At 43.1% G+C, this 18,505-nt stretch overlaps 1 protein-coding gene across 1 annotated transcript in view; it reads left to right on the top strand.

Annotated features, from left to right (window-relative positions):
- LOC306743678 (ankyrin repeat and SAM domain-containing protein 1A) overlaps window positions 1–14,848 on the top strand; it is a gene marked incomplete at its 5' end in the record, with an annotated part of 57,921 nt that extends 43,073 nt beyond the window's left edge. The window contains 12 exons of the mRNA XM_079226220.1: window positions 6,126–6,224; window positions 6,981–7,127; window positions 7,543–7,650; window positions 7,785–7,955; window positions 8,042–8,179; window positions 8,269–8,340; window positions 8,461–8,547; window positions 9,126–9,263; window positions 9,926–10,108; window positions 11,056–11,154; window positions 11,944–12,038; window positions 13,314–14,848. Of these exons, the coding sequence (XP_079082346.1) occupies window positions 6,126–6,224; window positions 6,981–7,127; window positions 7,543–7,650; window positions 7,785–7,955; window positions 8,042–8,179; window positions 8,269–8,340; window positions 8,461–8,547; window positions 9,126–9,263; window positions 9,926–10,108; window positions 11,056–11,154; window positions 11,944–12,038; window positions 13,314–13,317 (1,341 nt within the window). The 3' untranslated portion in view covers window positions 13,318–14,848. The remainder of the gene's footprint in view (window positions 1–6,125; window positions 6,225–6,980; window positions 7,128–7,542; window positions 7,651–7,784; window positions 7,956–8,041; window positions 8,180–8,268; window positions 8,341–8,460; window positions 8,548–9,125; window positions 9,264–9,925; window positions 10,109–11,055; window positions 11,155–11,943; window positions 12,039–13,313) is intronic.
- Between the last annotated feature and the right edge of the window lie 3,657 nt (window positions 14,849–18,505).

The following is an 18,505-nucleotide window of genomic DNA, read 5'->3' as shown; positions in this document are numbered from 1 at the left end:
CACGCATCACACGCCTGTGTTATCTGGGTTTCATCTCATCCAAACGGCATGCTGGACTTCACTGATCACGTCAGTCACGCAGGTCTCAGCACTCTTATGTGGATTCACATGTACGAGTGTATGAAAGCTTTTGTTATTGTCTTATGCAACTTATTCTATGCCCAGCCCAGATGTGCTTACAAGACACCACCACTTCATACTTGCATTCATTTATAGAAATCCAAAGAAACTCCATCTTACCTTCTTGTTCAGGCATTTGAGAAGAAGTAAACTAACCAAAATCATAACTAACTAACATGACCTGCATGCCAGAATCCTTTTAATAAACCATTACATAGAAATGATCTGTTTGTATAAAACAAAAGGACATAAATACATTTAGGCAAAGGTAAGATGAAACGTGAGCCACATGGCTCTATTTCTGTCGCCCCTCCAGGGAGACACATTACCCAGCAATCCCAGTATTCAACTCCATACTGAATACGCTTTACTAAATGTGTGTATGTAAGTGTTTTATAACTGCAAATTAACACCCACTTCCAGGAGTTACCTGTGGAGCTGGCAATGCCCTTTTAGTTCACAAGGCACAATGTCAAAGAAAGCGTTTGTAACCGTGGCTCCTCGAACATGCAGGCACACGGTGTTAGGCTACTCCAGAGGAAAAGCTGTCATCCAGCAGCATGTTGGTTCTTCAAAGGTATTTTCATGATCCGACAGATGTTTGCTTGGAACGATAAAGTGTTTGCCTGAGGAGAAAAAAAGTGTGCAAATCCCATATTGCCACAGACTACATCATTATTAAATCATCAGCAGCTACCTTTTAAAAAACCATGACAGCAGCAGACACAAGCTGAACCCAACCCACAGTGAGACAAATGGAATACATTAGAGTACATTAGAGGAGACTTCATGCAGCATAATATGATATATATTAATTAATATACAGTGAAGATGTTACTGGTGGTTCCATTGCTTTGTCCTCCTCCTGTATGTCAGTGTTTGCTCTTTCCTTATTTGGAAAGTATGCCTCTGACGACGCGTTTATGCCAAATGAAGGTCAGCGTTAGACTTCTTAAATATTGTAATATTAGGACTTCTTGGTCACCAGAGAGAAGATGTTGTCTCACTCAGCAACAATATCTTACTTGCATTATAAAGCTTGAAACTTTACGTAGATGAATACCAAAATAAATGTGTTTTGCTCTTGCGACTTAGTAGGACTCAGCTGTGTCTGTCTTATTTCAGTATTCACTGATACTTGCATGAATAATATTTAACATACTTTACATAACCCCGTATGTATCTGCCTCGCTCCTGCTCGCCCGGTGTCATCAACACCCGTGTTGGAGCCTCTGAAGTTGCTCTTTAGGTTTAATCTTCCTACTGTCTTTGAGTCTTTCACGCTCTCACCGCCCTCATCTCTTAGCACTCCTTTTTCTTTTTTCTTTTTCAAAAGCGGAGAGCCGGCAATTTTACTATCTTCAAACGCAGCTTTCAGACCACCTGGCTTTCTGAAATTGCGAGAGGATTTAGAATAAAAGCTGTAGGCTTTATGCAGCGTGTCCTTCTCGCAGTAAATGTTGACCTTTTTTAAGAATCATAAATGGATCTCATTTGGAAATGAGTCACCTTGTCTTTGCTAAACTTTCCTGTGTTAAACGTGCTCTTCAAGTGTTACCAGACGGATCATTAGGTTTATTTTTATTAGAAGTACCAGACTTGAGGCACAGATTCATGGAGCCCAGACATGTTTAATATTAGATGAATAAATAAGGATTCTTGCTTTATTAAATTGTGTAAAATATCGAATTAACCAATTATTTGTAATTGTAAGTAATTGAAGAAAATTCAATGCATTAGAGTTCTTTTTTAATTTCATCATATTTTGTACTATATATAATCACCATACTCCAATACAACTCTGTTATTCTGAAAATACAAGTGATAAAGTAACATTTCATAATAATGAGGTTACGTATTAATAACTTAAAAAAAAATCAAACTCATTGCTTCGTTTTTATATATATATGTACATGAACAAATGCAAATGCGGCTTCATTTGTTCATGTACATTATTTCTGATTGATTTATTGACTATTGAGCACTTTGGGGCACCGTTATTGACCCCAGTAGATCTGCATGTGTATGGAATACATCTATTTGAGTAATTACCAAACGGATCTAGTGTATCAGCTCTGAACACACAACCTCCTCGACACAATTAGACACCATTTCTACCAAGTCATGGCTGAATAAACCGAGTTTAGGTATAACATCTAAACTGTAGTTGAGCCGTTTACAGTGGACGGTCAAGAAGTCAAATTCAGGCAGAAATAGTCGTTTCCTTTTTCATCGTCAAATGGAAAAATTCCGGCTCAACTTAACAGCCCACTGTGCCAGACTCTCTGTCGGCCTCTGTTAATCTCCCCACGGGTGTGAACGGCGCTGAAAAGCAGTGTTTGAGAACCGGCTTGTCCGCTGTGCAGTGACATCGCTAATTACACAGTGTTTACTCTGCCAGTCAGACCGCTGTGATGCCCGTCTATCCGGCAGAAGTGGATCAATAAGGGCAGTGATTGCGTTGTGTTCGAGCACCGAGGCAAAGACGAGCTTCTTCTGAAACCAATTAGATGCTTTTTTATCGACCAAACCCTCGGTGGTACTGACGAGCACAGCTTTTTTTCCTTCTCTCTCTCTCCTCCCGAGCAAAAGCTTGTGGCGTCCGTGTCCTCAGCTGTGACCGGGTCAGCCGGCAGAGCGCCCAAGTCGATTTGCATCCGAGGCAGCTGTGTCACCGATGCACTTCTTCAGGGCGGGGGATTCACTTTGTTTGAAGCGGGCATTCACGGCGCCGCCTCGAAGAAGAACAAATTGACTTTGCGTCTCCAGTGAATGGAAGTGACTCGGTGCGTGAGAAACTTCTGAGGAAAGACTTTGGTTTTAATGTGGAAGTTGCACAGCGGTGAGAGAAACCTCAGAAGATGCAACATCTGCTTGTGCTTCTGTGTAAACTCAAACTCAACCGGGGCTCCTCCCTTCTCTCTGCCCTCAGTGTTTTTCCTCCGCCATTGAATAAATGCCAACACGCTTTAGTCAGAGAGAGTCAATGCCACCAAAAGCTGCAGACAAAATTGGAAATTCAGTAATGGTTTCATGCATTAGCGGCTCAAGGATTGAGAATGGATTAATTGATTTTGCTGTTGGGATAAGGAGTGGTGATGAATGTTTGCCCCCTTTTGAGAAACATTGGTGCAGGAATTAGATGGAGTAGGCAGTTAATTTAACAACACGGCCTGTGTGGTCTTATGACGGCCCGTTAAGGACGACAAACTATGACTTTTAGCCGCACAGAGCTAGTGATCCGTGCCTTCCGGCGCCCGGCCTGAATTCAGAGTGCTTTCCAACCGGAGGGACCGCTGTGGCCGCTCTCTGGACGGAGCGCCGCATTTTAATGAGAGCAGAGGGGGGGGAAGCAGAGATGGATGGGCCGCACAAGCGCTGACACAAAACCAACTAGCTTACATTACTCAACATCTATTATTTCCCCCAAGTTTGTGCTGTTGTCAGCGTCCACCTGCTGAGATAAAGTGGAGCCACATTAGTCAGAATTTTCCTCGTCTCTCGAGGCTTGCTGGTTGTGTTTTCAGTGTGTGTGTTTGTAGGGGGGGGATACATTACTGATCAAGATAAAGCGTAGGGGAATGTAATATTTATGTTGTGGGAGTCTTATTACTCTGCTACCTTTCAAAGACGATGATCCCCATCAAGTATCTAGGGGTCAATCAGGAGGGTTTAGTTCATGTAAAATGTATGTTTGATCCTTCTTGTTTTGTCAGCAGTCCAAAACCGAGGGATATTCACTTTACTACCACAAAGAAAAAACAACACTACATAAAGTCCGACATTTTTGCTTGAAAAGATGCTCATAGAAAACTAGTCGCAGAGGTTGCTGTCGATCAAGTCGTGGATTAATCGACTAATCTTTTCAGCTCTAATGTGGATGGAAATCCTACAAATCAGCTTAACTTCCAACACTGAGTTGTCCAGCTATGTTTGTTAAGGCTGCAACTACATTTGAATTAGTCAATTATACATTTTCTGATGAAACGATTCTTTGTTTGCTCTATATCATGCACCAGGATAATGTCCCTCAACCCAAGGTGACGTCTTAAAAAGCTTTTGTTTTATGGCAGACCAACAGTCCAAAACCCAAAAACATTCAGTATACAAAGAGAAAACGCCAGCAGTTAGCAACTATTTAGCATTGTTTTGCTTGACGAAAGCCTTTTAAACATTACATCAGTTATTAAAATAGTTTGTGAATCAACTAGTTGCTTAATGAATGGAATCATCATTTCAACACATGTCAATCAACCAAATGGCCCAATTTTAATTTTTCACTGGCGTTTCCACACGAAGCCTTTTGACAAGCTTCAATATTTTCAGTGAAGAAAAGTCCTATTATTTATTATGTTCCCTCCTGTGCTAACCTCAGTAATGGCCACCATCATAAACTGCATCTTAAGAACACTTTGGGTGCAACACAAGCATAAAGCGGATCATAAGAACCACCACGACTCCTACTTTACAGTAGAAGGTGCAGAAAGCAGCCAAGAGGACGTAGCTTCAGTCAGTCGAGCTGTATTTCCCTCCACGGAGTCGTTTATCAGTTCATCTCCAGCGGGACAGTAATGCAATGCGATGTGAAAGCTCTATTATCCACCCAGCCCCCCGAATAGTTTCAATCCTCAGCCGGAGAGGCAGCGATCGGCGTGTTGCCGCTCCAGAGATAATGGGCTTTAAGTTGTCAGTTCGGTGCGAGGTATTAAGAAAGCAAAGGAGATGCGTCTCGATGTCTTGTGCTCAATATGAGAAGCTGGAGCCGAGTTTCACCGAACACCCATGTTGCTCCTCATGTTTTATCTTCATGCTAACTTTCTTACTCTCTGGCTCTGTTTGTCTGTCCATCTTTCTTTATCTTCGTCTTTCTGTCCTTTTTTCTATTGTTCTTTCGGTTTGACTCTTTCTTTCTTTCTTTCTTTTTTCCCCGAACCGACAGACTCTAAACCCCGCTGCACATATCACATGCTTACAGTCTGCACAGTGAGCGTTGCGTCACCGCTCTGAATATCAATGGCTTGCTCGGCTAAATCGCAATTAACACTGTGATTTTACAAGCTGCATTACAAAGACCACTTTGCCGTTTTTTTACCCCTCGCTGACGGCCGCCCTCCTTCCTTCCCTCCCACCTCTCCTCACCTTTCCACCCCTTGTTTGCATCGACAGCGTCTGCATGAAAAACAGGCTGTCAGGTTTGACCTACACACTGTTTCTATCCTGTTACTGCTGTGTGTGCGTGTCTGTGTGTGTGTGTGTGTGTGTGTGTGTGTGTTAGGATTAACTTGATGTTCATATTGAAGAGTCAGACACACGTGCACTGTTGCAAGTGAAGTGATGCTTTAACTCGTGAGATGAAGCTGCTGAAGTAACTCATTCAACAAGATGGACATGCAGCTCTGACGGACTTCCTACTGTTCGGGATGTTTTTTTTTTCCCTTCTTCCCCTGCGTCCATCAGTTACGGTCGACTATCGATGCTCAGGCGTTCCACCCCTCCATCTCAAATCGCTGACCGTTCTGAAGCTCTGACATTGATTTATCGCTCCTTTCTCTGTTATCCGTTACCTGCCACCCGGTCCCGAAGGCGATACAGTGTGTAGCCGAAGATGGGTTTGACCACACACACACACACACACACACACACAACCCTGTCGGTCCCCTCCCCCCCTCACACACACACACACACATCTCATTTAAGGGGTTATCGATGTGGTACAGTCAGTAGGTTGGGTCCCAGGGAGGAATTTGAAGATCTCACTCGAGAGTAATGGAGCTATTTTTTTCCTGCCATGGCAGCTTTACGTGTGATCAATACTCACCCTGCTGCAGTGGCTCTTTGTCTGAGGCTGTGTTTTAGATTTGATCTTAGTGAGTGTGTGTGTGTGTGTGTGTGTGTGTGTGTGTGTGTGTGTGTGTATATAGAGAGATTTATTCATATGACTTTTGATATTATGTTGCAAAATGATTTGATTTAACCCGCAATCTTGTGTTTTTTTTGTCCTATAGGGGAACAATGTCATGGAGGACCAGGACTTGAGAGAGATTGGGATCACGGACCCGAGCCACAGAAAGAAGATCCTGCATGCATCGCGCTCGTTACCCAAGGTGACAAATCATTGATTGGTTCTTTAATACTTATTTCATTTCATTCAGTTGCGTCTGATGTTAGATCACAAGGCGCTAATCTCCCCTTAATACCGATATAGCAGCGCAGTGGTGGAAGGTAACATTCACCCTGGTACTGGACTTCGATACCATTTTGAAACACTTTATTTATGCTCGGTCATACTTTTTCTTCACTACATTTCAGAAGCAAATATTGTATTTGTTACTCCATTGTATTTATTATATATATAGTTACGGGTGACTATATGATATGCATATAAAAGATGAAACCAGTCGTTTCGAGCCCTCTTTTGCATTACTAAAAAAAGAACATTGCCTAGGGGGACTGTGGCTCAGTGTGGCATGCCAGTTTTTCAATCATAGGGTTGGTGGTTCGAGCCCCGGCTCCGATAGTCCATGTCGATGTGTCGTTGAGCAAGACATTTAACCCCGAATTGCTCACCGTTGCTGTGTCTACAGTGTATAGAAAAAAATGCAAGTCGCTTTGGATAAAAGCGTCAGATAAATGACATGTAATAATAATGTAATGTAATAGTTGGGGCGGTTTTCAGATTGTTTCATTTAAATATCCATATTTGTTCTTTTGAGGCACAAATGTCTCATAAAAAAGATCAGAGACAAGTCCAAGATAGAAGTATAATATATAATAATTGTTATTATGATTATATATTATATTATCTCGTTACATTTGTCCCGAAGCCAAGCACCCGTGTCTGATTAAGTCCTCTCCTGCAGGTGAAAGCGCTGGGCTGTGACGGCAGCAGCTCCCTCTCCTCTTGGCTGGAGAACCTGGGCCTGCACGAGTACTTGCACAACTTCCTGACCAGCGGCTACCGCACTCTGGACTGTGTCAAGAACCTGTGGGAGCTGGAGATTGTCAATGTGAGTCACAGTGACGTACGCGGACCGCGAGGGGTACCAGAGGGTGAAATTGGTTTTTACTAAGTGTGAAAGAAAAACCCAAACTTTGGAGTTACACATAACTTTGGTGGTGAATATCAGGGAGGTCGTTTCCAGTGCTTCAATTGGTTAAAGGTTTAAAGGGAAGGGGAAACAAAACAGTAATTGAAGAAGTCAATATCTCACCTCCAAAAAAAACAAAGATGCTTTAGTCAGAGTTATTCTAAAATAAGACATGCAGGGTCTCATTTAGAGGCTTGCAGTCTGAAGGGTAAGCTGTTATGACATGTTAAGTAGCAATGTCTGATGATTCTTGGGAAGCTTCCAACTTTCCAGCACCTCTGCGTCCGCGTGTGCTTCTCCACATGTTCACCAGATCCTTTCCTCTTTCCTCCAGGTGCTAAAGATCTCCCTACTTGGTCACAGGAAACGCATCATCGCTTCCTTAGCGGAGAGGCCCTACGAGGAGCCTCCAGTCAAGCCTCCTCGATTGTCTCAGATCAGGGTGAGGACCGAGGGATGAATGATCGTTTCATGGTTTTCCTTCCTCTTAGGCGTGGTTTGATTTTAGTCCACAAATTATGGAAGGAGTGGGTTTTTTTGTGGGACATCTAACCGTGTCCGACTTTGTCTCCCCAGTGCCAAGACCTGCCTGGATCCCAGACCTCGTCTCCCCTCAGCCACGTGGAGTCCTACACCGGGCGCTCAATGGACCCTCTGCTGCCAGCGGGAGAGCCAGGGAGGAAAAAAGTGCCAGATAACGACTACGACGTTACCCAAAGATATCGCAGTGAACAGCACAGATCACATGTACGTTTTGGTCCCTTTGTGATGTGATGTCGTGATTATAATGAGCCTCTGCCGGTCTTTGAATAATACTTTTTTTTCCCACCCAGGATCGGTACGAAGATCGGCATCGAGAGGCCCGTCTGACCCTGCGGCCGCCAAGTCTGCCGGCCCCGTACGCCCCGGTCCAGAACTGGCATCATCCGCCTGAGAAGCTCATCTTTGAATGCTGCGCCTACGAAGCCAGCGTACGTGCAACGCCTCCCCCTCCCGCACGCCGTTTTGTCGTTGAACACGCACACCAACACTTTTCTTTCTCTCGCCTATTCCCTTGTAGTACCTGGGTTCCATGCTTATTAAGGATCTGCGGGGCACCGACTCCACGCAGGACGCCTGTGCCAAAATGCGGGTATGCCAAGAGCTTCCTCTCCGATCTCACGGGACAAACGCAGGACATATTTCATATTGTACGAGCGAGAGGTAATACACCGTAAAGTCATTTCTGCCTGCGTCCTTTTTTATCTTCTAGAGGTCGACAGAACAAATGAGAAAAGTCCCGACCATCGTCCTTTCCATCACCTACAAGGGTGTGAAGTTCATCGATGCAGCCAATAAGGTTAGCGACCCCGTGCACACACTCAAGTCCCCAGATTGAGCCCAGTGCGAATAAACAGTGTGTTTTTGTTTCGTAATGTTTTGAGAGTGTTAACAGTCAAGCATCGAGCTGCTTCTTTTCCGTCATTGTAAATGTCATGCCTGCAAGTTTATGTCAGATTTGTTCATATTTGACGAGCAGCGATTCTGCGCATATTGACATTTATTTGACATTCATAAAAAAAAAAAAAGAAAGAGAAACATCGAAAGGTTGCCTTGCTCCGCCCGCTATTACTGTGTATTGCTTGCAATGACTCAAACACGATTTATGCCCCCAATATCTCCTCTTTACTGGCTGTCTCGCATCTTCTTTTTTTATAAATCATATTTATTATTTTCATAATGCATTATCGCTTGGGAGCATTGAACATGTGGCGCTTGTTGATGTTCTGCCCCGCTGTTTTTAGCCAGTAGAGCTTGAGTCTCATGCCGCCTCTCTCTCTCTCTCTCTCTCTCTCTCTCTCTCTCTCTCTGTCTCTCTCTCTCTCTCTCTCTCTCTCTCTCTCTCTCTCTCTCTCTCTCTCTCTCTCCTTGGTGCAGAACATCATCGCGGAGCACGAGATCCGTAACATTTCGTGTGCAGCCCAGGACCCGGAGGACTTGTGCACGTTTGCCTACATCACCAAGGACCTGCAGACCAGCCACCACTACTGCCACGTGTTCAGCACGGTGGACGTGGTAAGGAAGCTCTCGCTGGAAAATACTAGGAGTGTTTCCTAGAGAGCGTTCCCTTTCCTTCCTCCAACATCATCTCCCGTACTGACACTGGCCTGCGTCATCAACACTGTTATCTCTAGACTACCTCCTCAAGGTGTCACGCTTCAGTCGGGGCTGATTGCCTCCTCGTAGACACACTGGTCCTCTGGCCGTGATAGCGAGCCCCCTTGAGACGGGATTATTTATCCTGCTAATCGGCCTCATAATGCAGCCAGGGTCAGACAAAAGTCAGCCTGACGATGCTCGGTGGGGCTGATTCTTTTACGGAAGGATACGCAGATGCTGTCAGAGCTCCATGTAGCTCCATGTAGCTCCATGTAGCGTGGAGCTTGAACCCTCCTTTTAGTCTGAGTTCTTGTTTGGATGCTGTCGGGGTGTAACAGTAGAATGCAGCTTTATGGGCTATACGCTACTGCCTGTATCCAGATCAGAGGGGAAGCTGCAAGCTGCTGCACAATGCTCACCAGATTACTTCCACTTCTTCTTGTTGGGGGAAAAAAAAACGTTGTTCTGATTTATATTTTTCTGTCTCACTGTTATAGTGTTGTTTGTTCTCCGGCCTGGGAACCTTCAAAAGTCAAGAAAATGCTTAAAAAAAACTTCTTTCCTCCCTCTCTGTGTAGAACCTGACCTATGAGATCATACTGACGCTCGGCCAGGCCTTTGAGGTGGCCTATCAGCTGGCTCTGCAGGCCCAGAGGACCAAACAGCACCAGCACATCCCACTGGGGCCCGGTTCAGAGGTCATTGAGACCAAGTCCAGCCGACCCGTGCCCAAACCACGAGGCAGCGTGCGGAAGTCGGCGGTGAGTTGGACATCAAACGTACTTTTAACTCGTACAAGACATCATTGTATGGAAGAGAGTACTGACCTCATTCTAAGAGAGTTAGAGGAAGTCCTGCTGATGCAGTACAAGTGTATTTTTTCCACCTCCGAAATGCCAGTGACTTTATGCTCTGTGTAGCACACATGGTGCAGTCGTGGGGAGAGAGCTGATGGGTGCAGTTATCTGACTTTAAAAAGCGCTGACCTCATGCCAAAAAGCCAGATATTAGAAAAATGTAATATTCACCATTTGAAAAGAAATCCGACAACTGCTATTATGAAATTTCTTCTAGCGTCAAAACTGAAGCAGGAAGAAGTCAAAACTCCAGCAACACTTGCGGTATTAAAGTATAAAGAACAACTTTATAGTGTACTGCAAATGTTATTTCCTTCTCCCTTTTTTAAAAGCTGCTCCAGAAACATCATTCCAGCCTTTTTCCGAATGACACCCTCGGAACACATTAGACACGAGTCTCAGAACATTTGTGTCCACAGCTCTTCACATCATTATGACGGCACTGTGCGGATGTTTGTCTGGCCATTAGCATTGAACCATTAAGAAGTGAGCCTTGTGCTGAATGTAAATGAGGTAACTGCACCTCAGGGACCAGTCGCTCATCTTCCGGCTGCTGCTTAATGAACTCGACGGGAATCGTGTTAAGAATGTGGTGTTTGTTTTCACTCCTCCTGCGTTTACCCCTCACCTTTTTAATGTTTACTCTTTCAACCTTTTATTTTGATCTAATGCACTTTTGCCTCACCCTCCCATAGTGACACACACCTTTAATCTTTGCCGTCTCACGCTTCTCAAATCGATGTCAATTTCTCTCCCTTTTATTCTCTCTCAAACCCTCCTGTGCTACTTTCCTTCTTCCTCTTCGTCTCCCTCCTCTCCTCTCTCCCCCTGGCGGTGTTCATCCCTCCCAGGACTCTCCTCCTCTCGACAGTCGCTGCTGTTACTGTTACACCTGCACCACCCATCGTCCCTCCTTCCTACCGCTGCACTCTGCCAGCCCTGCTGCCCAGGTGCTGCCTTTGCATCCGCATCTCCATCCTCTCACTCTTTCCTCCTTTTTCTGCCTTCCTGTTATGATAGTTTATTTTTTTCTCACTGCCTTAAAAATCCCGCAGTCCTCCATTTGTGCCGTTCACCCATTTTTTTTTTTTTTATATGGCTGTAATTGTTTGTTTTACTGTTGTTTGTAGAAATATACACAAGCTACACTTTTCCTATACTTAGCCACTGATGAATGCTTTGAATATTACTTTTGACTCAGGCGCCCCCTTGTGACATTGTGGTAGTAACACAAGCGTACAGTCACATGTTTTTGTTCAAGTACAAGTCAACACACTTGTATAAAAATGGAAAGAGAGAAGTTTATGGAGTGACTTGTGGGATTTTTTTGGAATACAGTGTTGTATAAATCAGGCTTTGAATGATCTGTCTCAGTAAAAACCTTCAGAATGTAATTAGGAATGAAACATGCTACTGAAGAGAAGATTTCTGACTGTATGATACATTTATTGTAAAATTCCATAAATTTACCCTCGTCACCTGCAGTGTAAAGAAAACAAAAACTAATAGATATGAACCACAATGAAACTTCTTGCGTTAAGACAATTCTTTTTGGTATTACAAGTTTTATGAAAATATGAAATTGGTGAAGTCTTAAATACGACATGTTATGGAAGCAAAATAGTCAAAAATCAAAAAATGTACCAGTGCATGGTAAAAAAAAAAACACAGTTTTTGCCCGTAGTGTCTCACTTTATCAACGGCTGTGAGAGTGTGATGCCCTCCGTTTGTGTCCGCAGGGCGACATTGTGGAGCAGGAGGGCGACTCTCAGTCCGGGAGCAGCGCCACGTGGCTCGTGGACCCCAAGGAATCCAAGCGCACTATCAGCACTAAGTACGAGACCACCATATTCTGAGTGGACCCCTCTTCCTTTCCGACCTCTGACCTCTGAGCCTGGTCTCACCCCTCTTCCTCTCCCTCCCCCTTCTGTGTGCCTTTCACTGTGACTCTGCCTCTCCCTCTGTGGGCCGGACCCCTGCCCTCCTCCGTCTCCCTTCGGCCGCCACTCTCGTCCTCGTCTGACAACGGCACCGTCTTTGCTCCTTCCTTGTCGTGACCCACCACCCCCACCACCACCCCCACCACCTCTGCACTAGCTATTGATCCGTAGTCCAACCCGCCTCTCGCTGGTGTCACTCGCACTTCCAGCTTGCCACTCACCTCTGCTGTTGTTCTCCCCTCTGTTTACCTTGTATACTTCCTTAATCTCTGAGTACAATGCTTCCTTTTTTTCCCCCTCCTATCGACAACCCGCTGTTGACTCTTGGTGATAAGCTCTTCTTTTCTTGGTGCTTTTCCTGCTCTATTAGGCGACGGCCACTCTGAGACTCTTTTCACTCTGATCTTTCAACTCCTGACTCCTCCTCCTGAGTGCTGAGAACAATCTGATTTAACGCAAGCAAGAGTGACCCACTGCACACGCCCTGTACCTGGACACGGACGTGTTTCCTGTAAAGCGTCAGTTGGACATGCGCCGACTGTTTTTTTTTGTTCAGTGGAGCTTGTGCTGTTGTTGAGGTTTCACCGGATTCACCAGGGGGATATTTCTCACCGTCAGCTCGAAAGCCAAAGGAGGTCCTAGCACTGTGATAAGGTCCCTTTATGGAGCTCATAAAGTAAGCATTTTGAGGGGTTTTTCTAATGGAGGGGAACAGAGGAACATAATGGGGCATACAGGCTGATATGGACCCACATGTTAGCTGTCCTCGCTGCTCCAGAAAGTAGACAGCCCCAACTGTCTTAAGACTGGCATGCCCTCCTCTGTCTGTCAATCAGAGCACCAGGATTTGAACCTGGTGCTTCTTCTGGAGGCAACTATATAACTAAGCACTTTTACCAAATCCCCAAACGTGTAGGAGAACAAGTGCATCTTCCTCTGTCCAGTCTTTTCTTTCTTCTCTTCACAACAAATGCCTTTAATGTTCATTCTGTCAGCATTGCCTTTTTTGTTTTGCCAATCAGCACCGGGTTAATATTTCACGGCTGCAAGTGAAATGAAGTTAATTATTATAGAGGGGGGTGGGTGTCCATTGTATCTGTGTTGTTTTATCCAACTTTATTTTAACCTCACTGCTTTGTGTGCGTGTGTGTCTGTGTCCTTCCCTATAGCTGAACACTGTGGCCTCTCCCAGCCAGTAAGAAAGGACAGGAATGAGCCCTGTTGCATGCTGGGTAGGATGTTTTGTTGGAAAAAGCGACCCGCTTCCCATACATGCAGCAGAATCGCATCACCATTTGGATCAAGCAAACCAGAGTAACAGGAGACAAATCGACGTAAAGATCAGATCATCTCGCCTCACACACACACACACACACACACACACACACACACACACACACACACACACACACACACACACACACACACACACACTCCATTTAGCTTCCTGTCTATCATAATGTGATGTTTGAGAGTCAGATGTGTTTGTTGTGCTTTATATAATTCCTGAGAAATGACCGTTGCCTCCTAACACCTGGTTTACGATCTCATAGTGAGGCACTTTTAGCTAAAGGGGAAGTGGCTGGGATGAGGAACATATATATATATATATATATATATATATATATATATATATATATATATATATATATATATATATGTATATGTTTTTGTTATAATACAAAGGTACAAACTATCCGACGGAGACCGCACACTGTAGGTACACAGTCCTTCCTGGATTATTCGTCCTGTTTCCACACAATGTAGCGTCTCTTCGTGACGTCAGCTCAACATGTAACTGTGATAACCAATGTGATCGTGCAAGGGAGGAACTCTTTAACCAAACTCAAAGGGCAGAGGAGCTGACACTACAAAGACTGTTTTTAAAATAATGTAACAGGGGGGTGGTTTTTATTTGCTTTGAACGTTTTGTTTCTTTTCTGTGTGTTTTTTAATTGTTTTATTGGACAATAATGTGTCCTAATGCTGGAACTGGGTCGGGTGCGGTTCACTGCAGCGCCCTCTCTCCTGCCCTGCTCCTTTTGTTCAGTTAATATCGGCATTATTACACAATTATTCACCAAACCTGCCATGCAGGCTGGTACGTCTTTAGATTTTTAGCTGCAGAACAGAACAATAGGGCACAGCATGTTTCTCCTCGCTGGCTCCCAGTGTGTTGACTGTTAATGGTACTTTTTGGTCAGCCGATGTGTTTTATGGGTACATAGCCTGGTCGTTTTGATTTAACTGTTATGTATATGTGGTACGTTGTCAGGCCAGTACGCGATAACTTTATGGTACACTGTCTTCAGCTCGCTGGTGTCGGCACCTTCGGGCCATCAGCCTGGTCCCGTTCTGCTTTTGCACATTGTTGAGGATCAGGAGAGGTATTTGGGGACTAATCTGATGACGAACAATGATGAGAATGATATTGTACAGGAATCTAGCGGTCTGTATTTTCATACTTGAATGATTTTTGCTTTTATAGATATCTATATATATGTATATGTATGTATGTATGTATGTACTTATGTCATTTTTGACGTTTGTCAAAAGAGAGAAAAGGACTATGTCTTATAAAGTTAAACATATCGTGAATAAAATACCCTGTGATTTAAGAAAAAAAAAAAAAAAGGCTGAGAAAACAATGACTCAGACGAGGGACCTCACTTCAGAAAAAAAAAAGATTGTAAATAATCTTGGGCTTCCAGTCTTTTTTTATGATTATTTTTCATAATTGTACAACTAATAAATGGCGCAATTAGAAATGCTGACTCGTGACTCTTTATTTGTCCATTTGCTGATCTTGTTTAAAGATGCAGTGTGAAGTGTGTGTGTGTTTGGTGTTGAGGTTGCAGAAAACTACTGAAACCTGGAGGAGAACTACGATGGCCGACACAAAGACGTGACTGGCCGTGTCTCGAGCCAGCTTTTGGTTTGCCTGTTCCAGACTACTGTGAACTCCATATTTAGAGATTACCGCACATTCTAACTTAATTAAAACACCTTTATTTTCAAGGGATTATGCACAAAATAAAATACTTTAAATTTTAAATACTTTACAAACTTTACAGGTCTGATACTTTATTTAGATAACATTGTATGTCCTTGTTTATGTTTATTAGCTCAGATTAATTAAAATATGCATCTAATAGATTTTTTCCAGATTTACCCAGCTTCAGCTTGTGCATTGACATTATTTTATGTTTCTATTATTTCATTATTACAAATAAATCAGACATTGATGGCACAGCGCTGTGTATTAAATCTTTTTTTCAACCCAAAATGTTTTGCACTGGTCAGGGGGTACTTGGGTTCTCTAGAACAAGGGGAACCACTGTTCTAGAGAACCAAATGTAATCTCTCAAATTATTTTTGATTGAATCTAAATCCTCATGCTATATTTGGAAAAGCACATAGTTAACATAATAGGGAAATAAACCATTTAGTGATGTGTTTTGTGTTATTTTGTTCAATCTTCTGATAGTTTTCCAGTAATGGAACCGATGGCCCAAAAACAACTTTATGCTGTCTGTGACACCTTTTGTTTTGGGAATCAGGAATCACTGTTATACAGGAATGTCTTTCCTGTATACGGATTATTATTATTTATGTATCACCTGCACAAGTCTTTGACACAACGATGTGATGCTATATGTAACAAAAGCTAAAAGTACAGTTGTAATGTTGCATTATTGGCCAACGTGAGAACATCAACAGAACAAAAGTGCTTGCAGATGATTTCCAGGGCAGATACGAATATGAATTTGCACGTCTGCTCATTTTCATAGATGTGCAGCCGACGTCACAGATGTATGCTGTTGTTCCTGGAAAACCGAGCGCATTGAGAGGCTGATAGTGTCAGACAGGCCTGCTTTGTTCACTGACTCAGGAAGCTGACAAGCTCCTCACAGCATGGCGCCTGTACACAATGAGAATAACTCGTAAAACAAGCAACGTGGTGTTTGTTCTTTTTAGGATATACACAGGACACAATTGTATAGTGTCACTTCCATTAACTAGAAGCTTTATAGATCTGTTATGAGACTAAATAAAAAATGTAGGATTACCAAATTGTTGAAATTCCCCTGGCTGGTGCTCATCCTTTATGTTTGGTAATAATGCAGTTATAATGTAGTCAATTCCTTAAATAATAGTCATGGCTTCTTGCTCTGAATACATTATTAATCTGGAATAATACATGCTACTTTTAAAGAGAAATCAATACACATAAATTGTAAATGTTGATAGCCAAACTCATTGATTATACAGTCCATTGGACAACATGAGTGTCATTCTGGAGGACGATAAACAGAAGTCCATCATTTTGGTCCAGACTGAAATATTTCTACTACTATTGGATGGATTACAATGACATTTGCTTCAGATATTCAAGGTCCCAAGAGGATGAACTCTAGCGACTTTAGTGATCCGCTAACGTTTTTCGCATCAGGTCAAAGTGTTCATGGTTTCCAGAGGATGTATCCCACAGACTTTCACCCTATAGCGTCATAAGGTTGACGTTTTGGGGTTTTATTGAAATATCTCGATAAATATTTGATGGATTACTGTGAATTTTGGAACGCACATTCATCTTGTCATGATTTGGTTAATCCCTTAACTTTTTTAATATATGCTCAACATGCTGGCATTGTGAGCATGTTAGACTGCTGATTTCGTGCAAAGCTCTAATAAGCTCTAATAAGTATTGTTGCAAAGATAAGTAAACAAAAAAGTACAACTTTAAAAATGCAAACAAATGTAAAAGCCTCTCTTATCTCCACACATTATAGTCTATATTTTCAGTATTTCATATTTTGACAGTTTCTCTTTTTTTCCTCCATCTGTGTTGCGTTTATTTGGCTGCTGTTGTTCCATTGGCTCCTGCGTGGAGACGTCTCGATCCGGCGTTCACTGATTGGCCAGAACACACCGACATACCCGGAAGCTGACTAGCTCACCTGGCTGCAGCGATCTCCCACACCTGTGCCGCGACTGCTCTTCGTGGAGTTTCACTTCCACGAGCCGCGCTGCTGTCGGAGGGGAGCGAGGCGATCCTCCGCTATGGACTGACTTCTGAAAATAGATCTTTTATATTTTATTCTCCTTCGTTTTCTCAAACATCCCCGGTGAGTTTTCCAGTGAAATCATTCTGCTTGAAGTGAGTGTTTGTTTCTGCTTTATTCGTGGATACGGAGGACGAGTTATGATGCAAAATATATATGCTTTTTCTGAAAATGTATTCTGTAAATGCAATCACAAAATTACTTTTCATGAAAATGCTAAAGGCTTTTATTTATTTATTTATTTTTGTAGCTGCAAAGGTTTTATGAAAGCTACCGACCCTATCATCCTGTGTCAGTTACAGTTTAGATCGAGTGGGTGAAATACTTGGCAAAAGACATAATCCCACATATGACCAGCAGCATTACTCACCTTTCATGCTCAATAGAAGCCCACATTTCTTCCCAAAGAGTACACATTGATCACCTATTCGCTGATTTGGAGGTTGAGTCAGAGAAAGGACAAATATTTGCACGTGAATGTCAATAATACAGATTTTTTTTTGTGGGACAAGATGCCAAGCTAAACATTAATGAAATATGTCTGTTCTGTTGTGCAACCCACAACCTGCTGGTGTGCTCCATGACGTTGTGTTTACTGTTAATCATTACACTAGCTCTATGTCTCTCTGGCTGTCCTTGAATGAATACTTCACATATTTGGACCACCTTTTTTTTCTTCTACAATCACTATAATTTGCCTATGAGGATTCTTTGGATGGCTGTGCAGCTGTTCTTCTCAAGTTAAACACATTACAGCCTTGGAGCCGATCCTCCCCTCCCTCTCAAAGTGTTTTATCTGCAGAGTTGTCATTCAAGTTGAACACCCAGTCAGATCAGAGCGCTCCACTTTATTTCAAAGTTGTCAATAAGACGTGGAAGCAAGCAAAGTGACATTCCTGTCACTATTAAATCTTGACTCGCCCACTGCAGCCCTACAGGTGTGTTGCCTGGTTGAGATTAGAGAGCGAGATGAGGTGTTGGCTGCTCAAGCCTGGACACTTGTTTCTCACTAAATGGGAGGGACAGTAATTAGCAGCTAATAAAGCGTTCACGAGGAGGCCAATGGGTGCTTTGTCAACCAGCTTCTGTGGCCATGAAACATGAGGGAATGTGGGTGTTGGTGATCAGGTTTTAAGTGTCCTTATGTCATGTCAACAAGAGAAAAATGTCATTGCTCTTTGCCAGCGCTCTAGACCTGCGATATATAATCCCAAGGCACTCACAAAATATTCCTCTCACTTACTCTTTATTTATTTTTTGTCTTGTAACTTACGAGAATCACTATATTCTTAAAG

This window comes from Taurulus bubalis (genome assembly GCF_910589615.1).
Source record: "Taurulus bubalis genome assembly, chromosome: 11".
NCBI classification, from domain to species: domain Eukaryota; kingdom Metazoa; phylum Chordata; class Actinopteri; order Perciformes; family Cottidae; genus Taurulus; species Taurulus bubalis.
The sequence above is the reverse complement of the archived record's forward strand: the minus strand, read 5'-3'. Positions and strand labels throughout refer to the sequence as shown.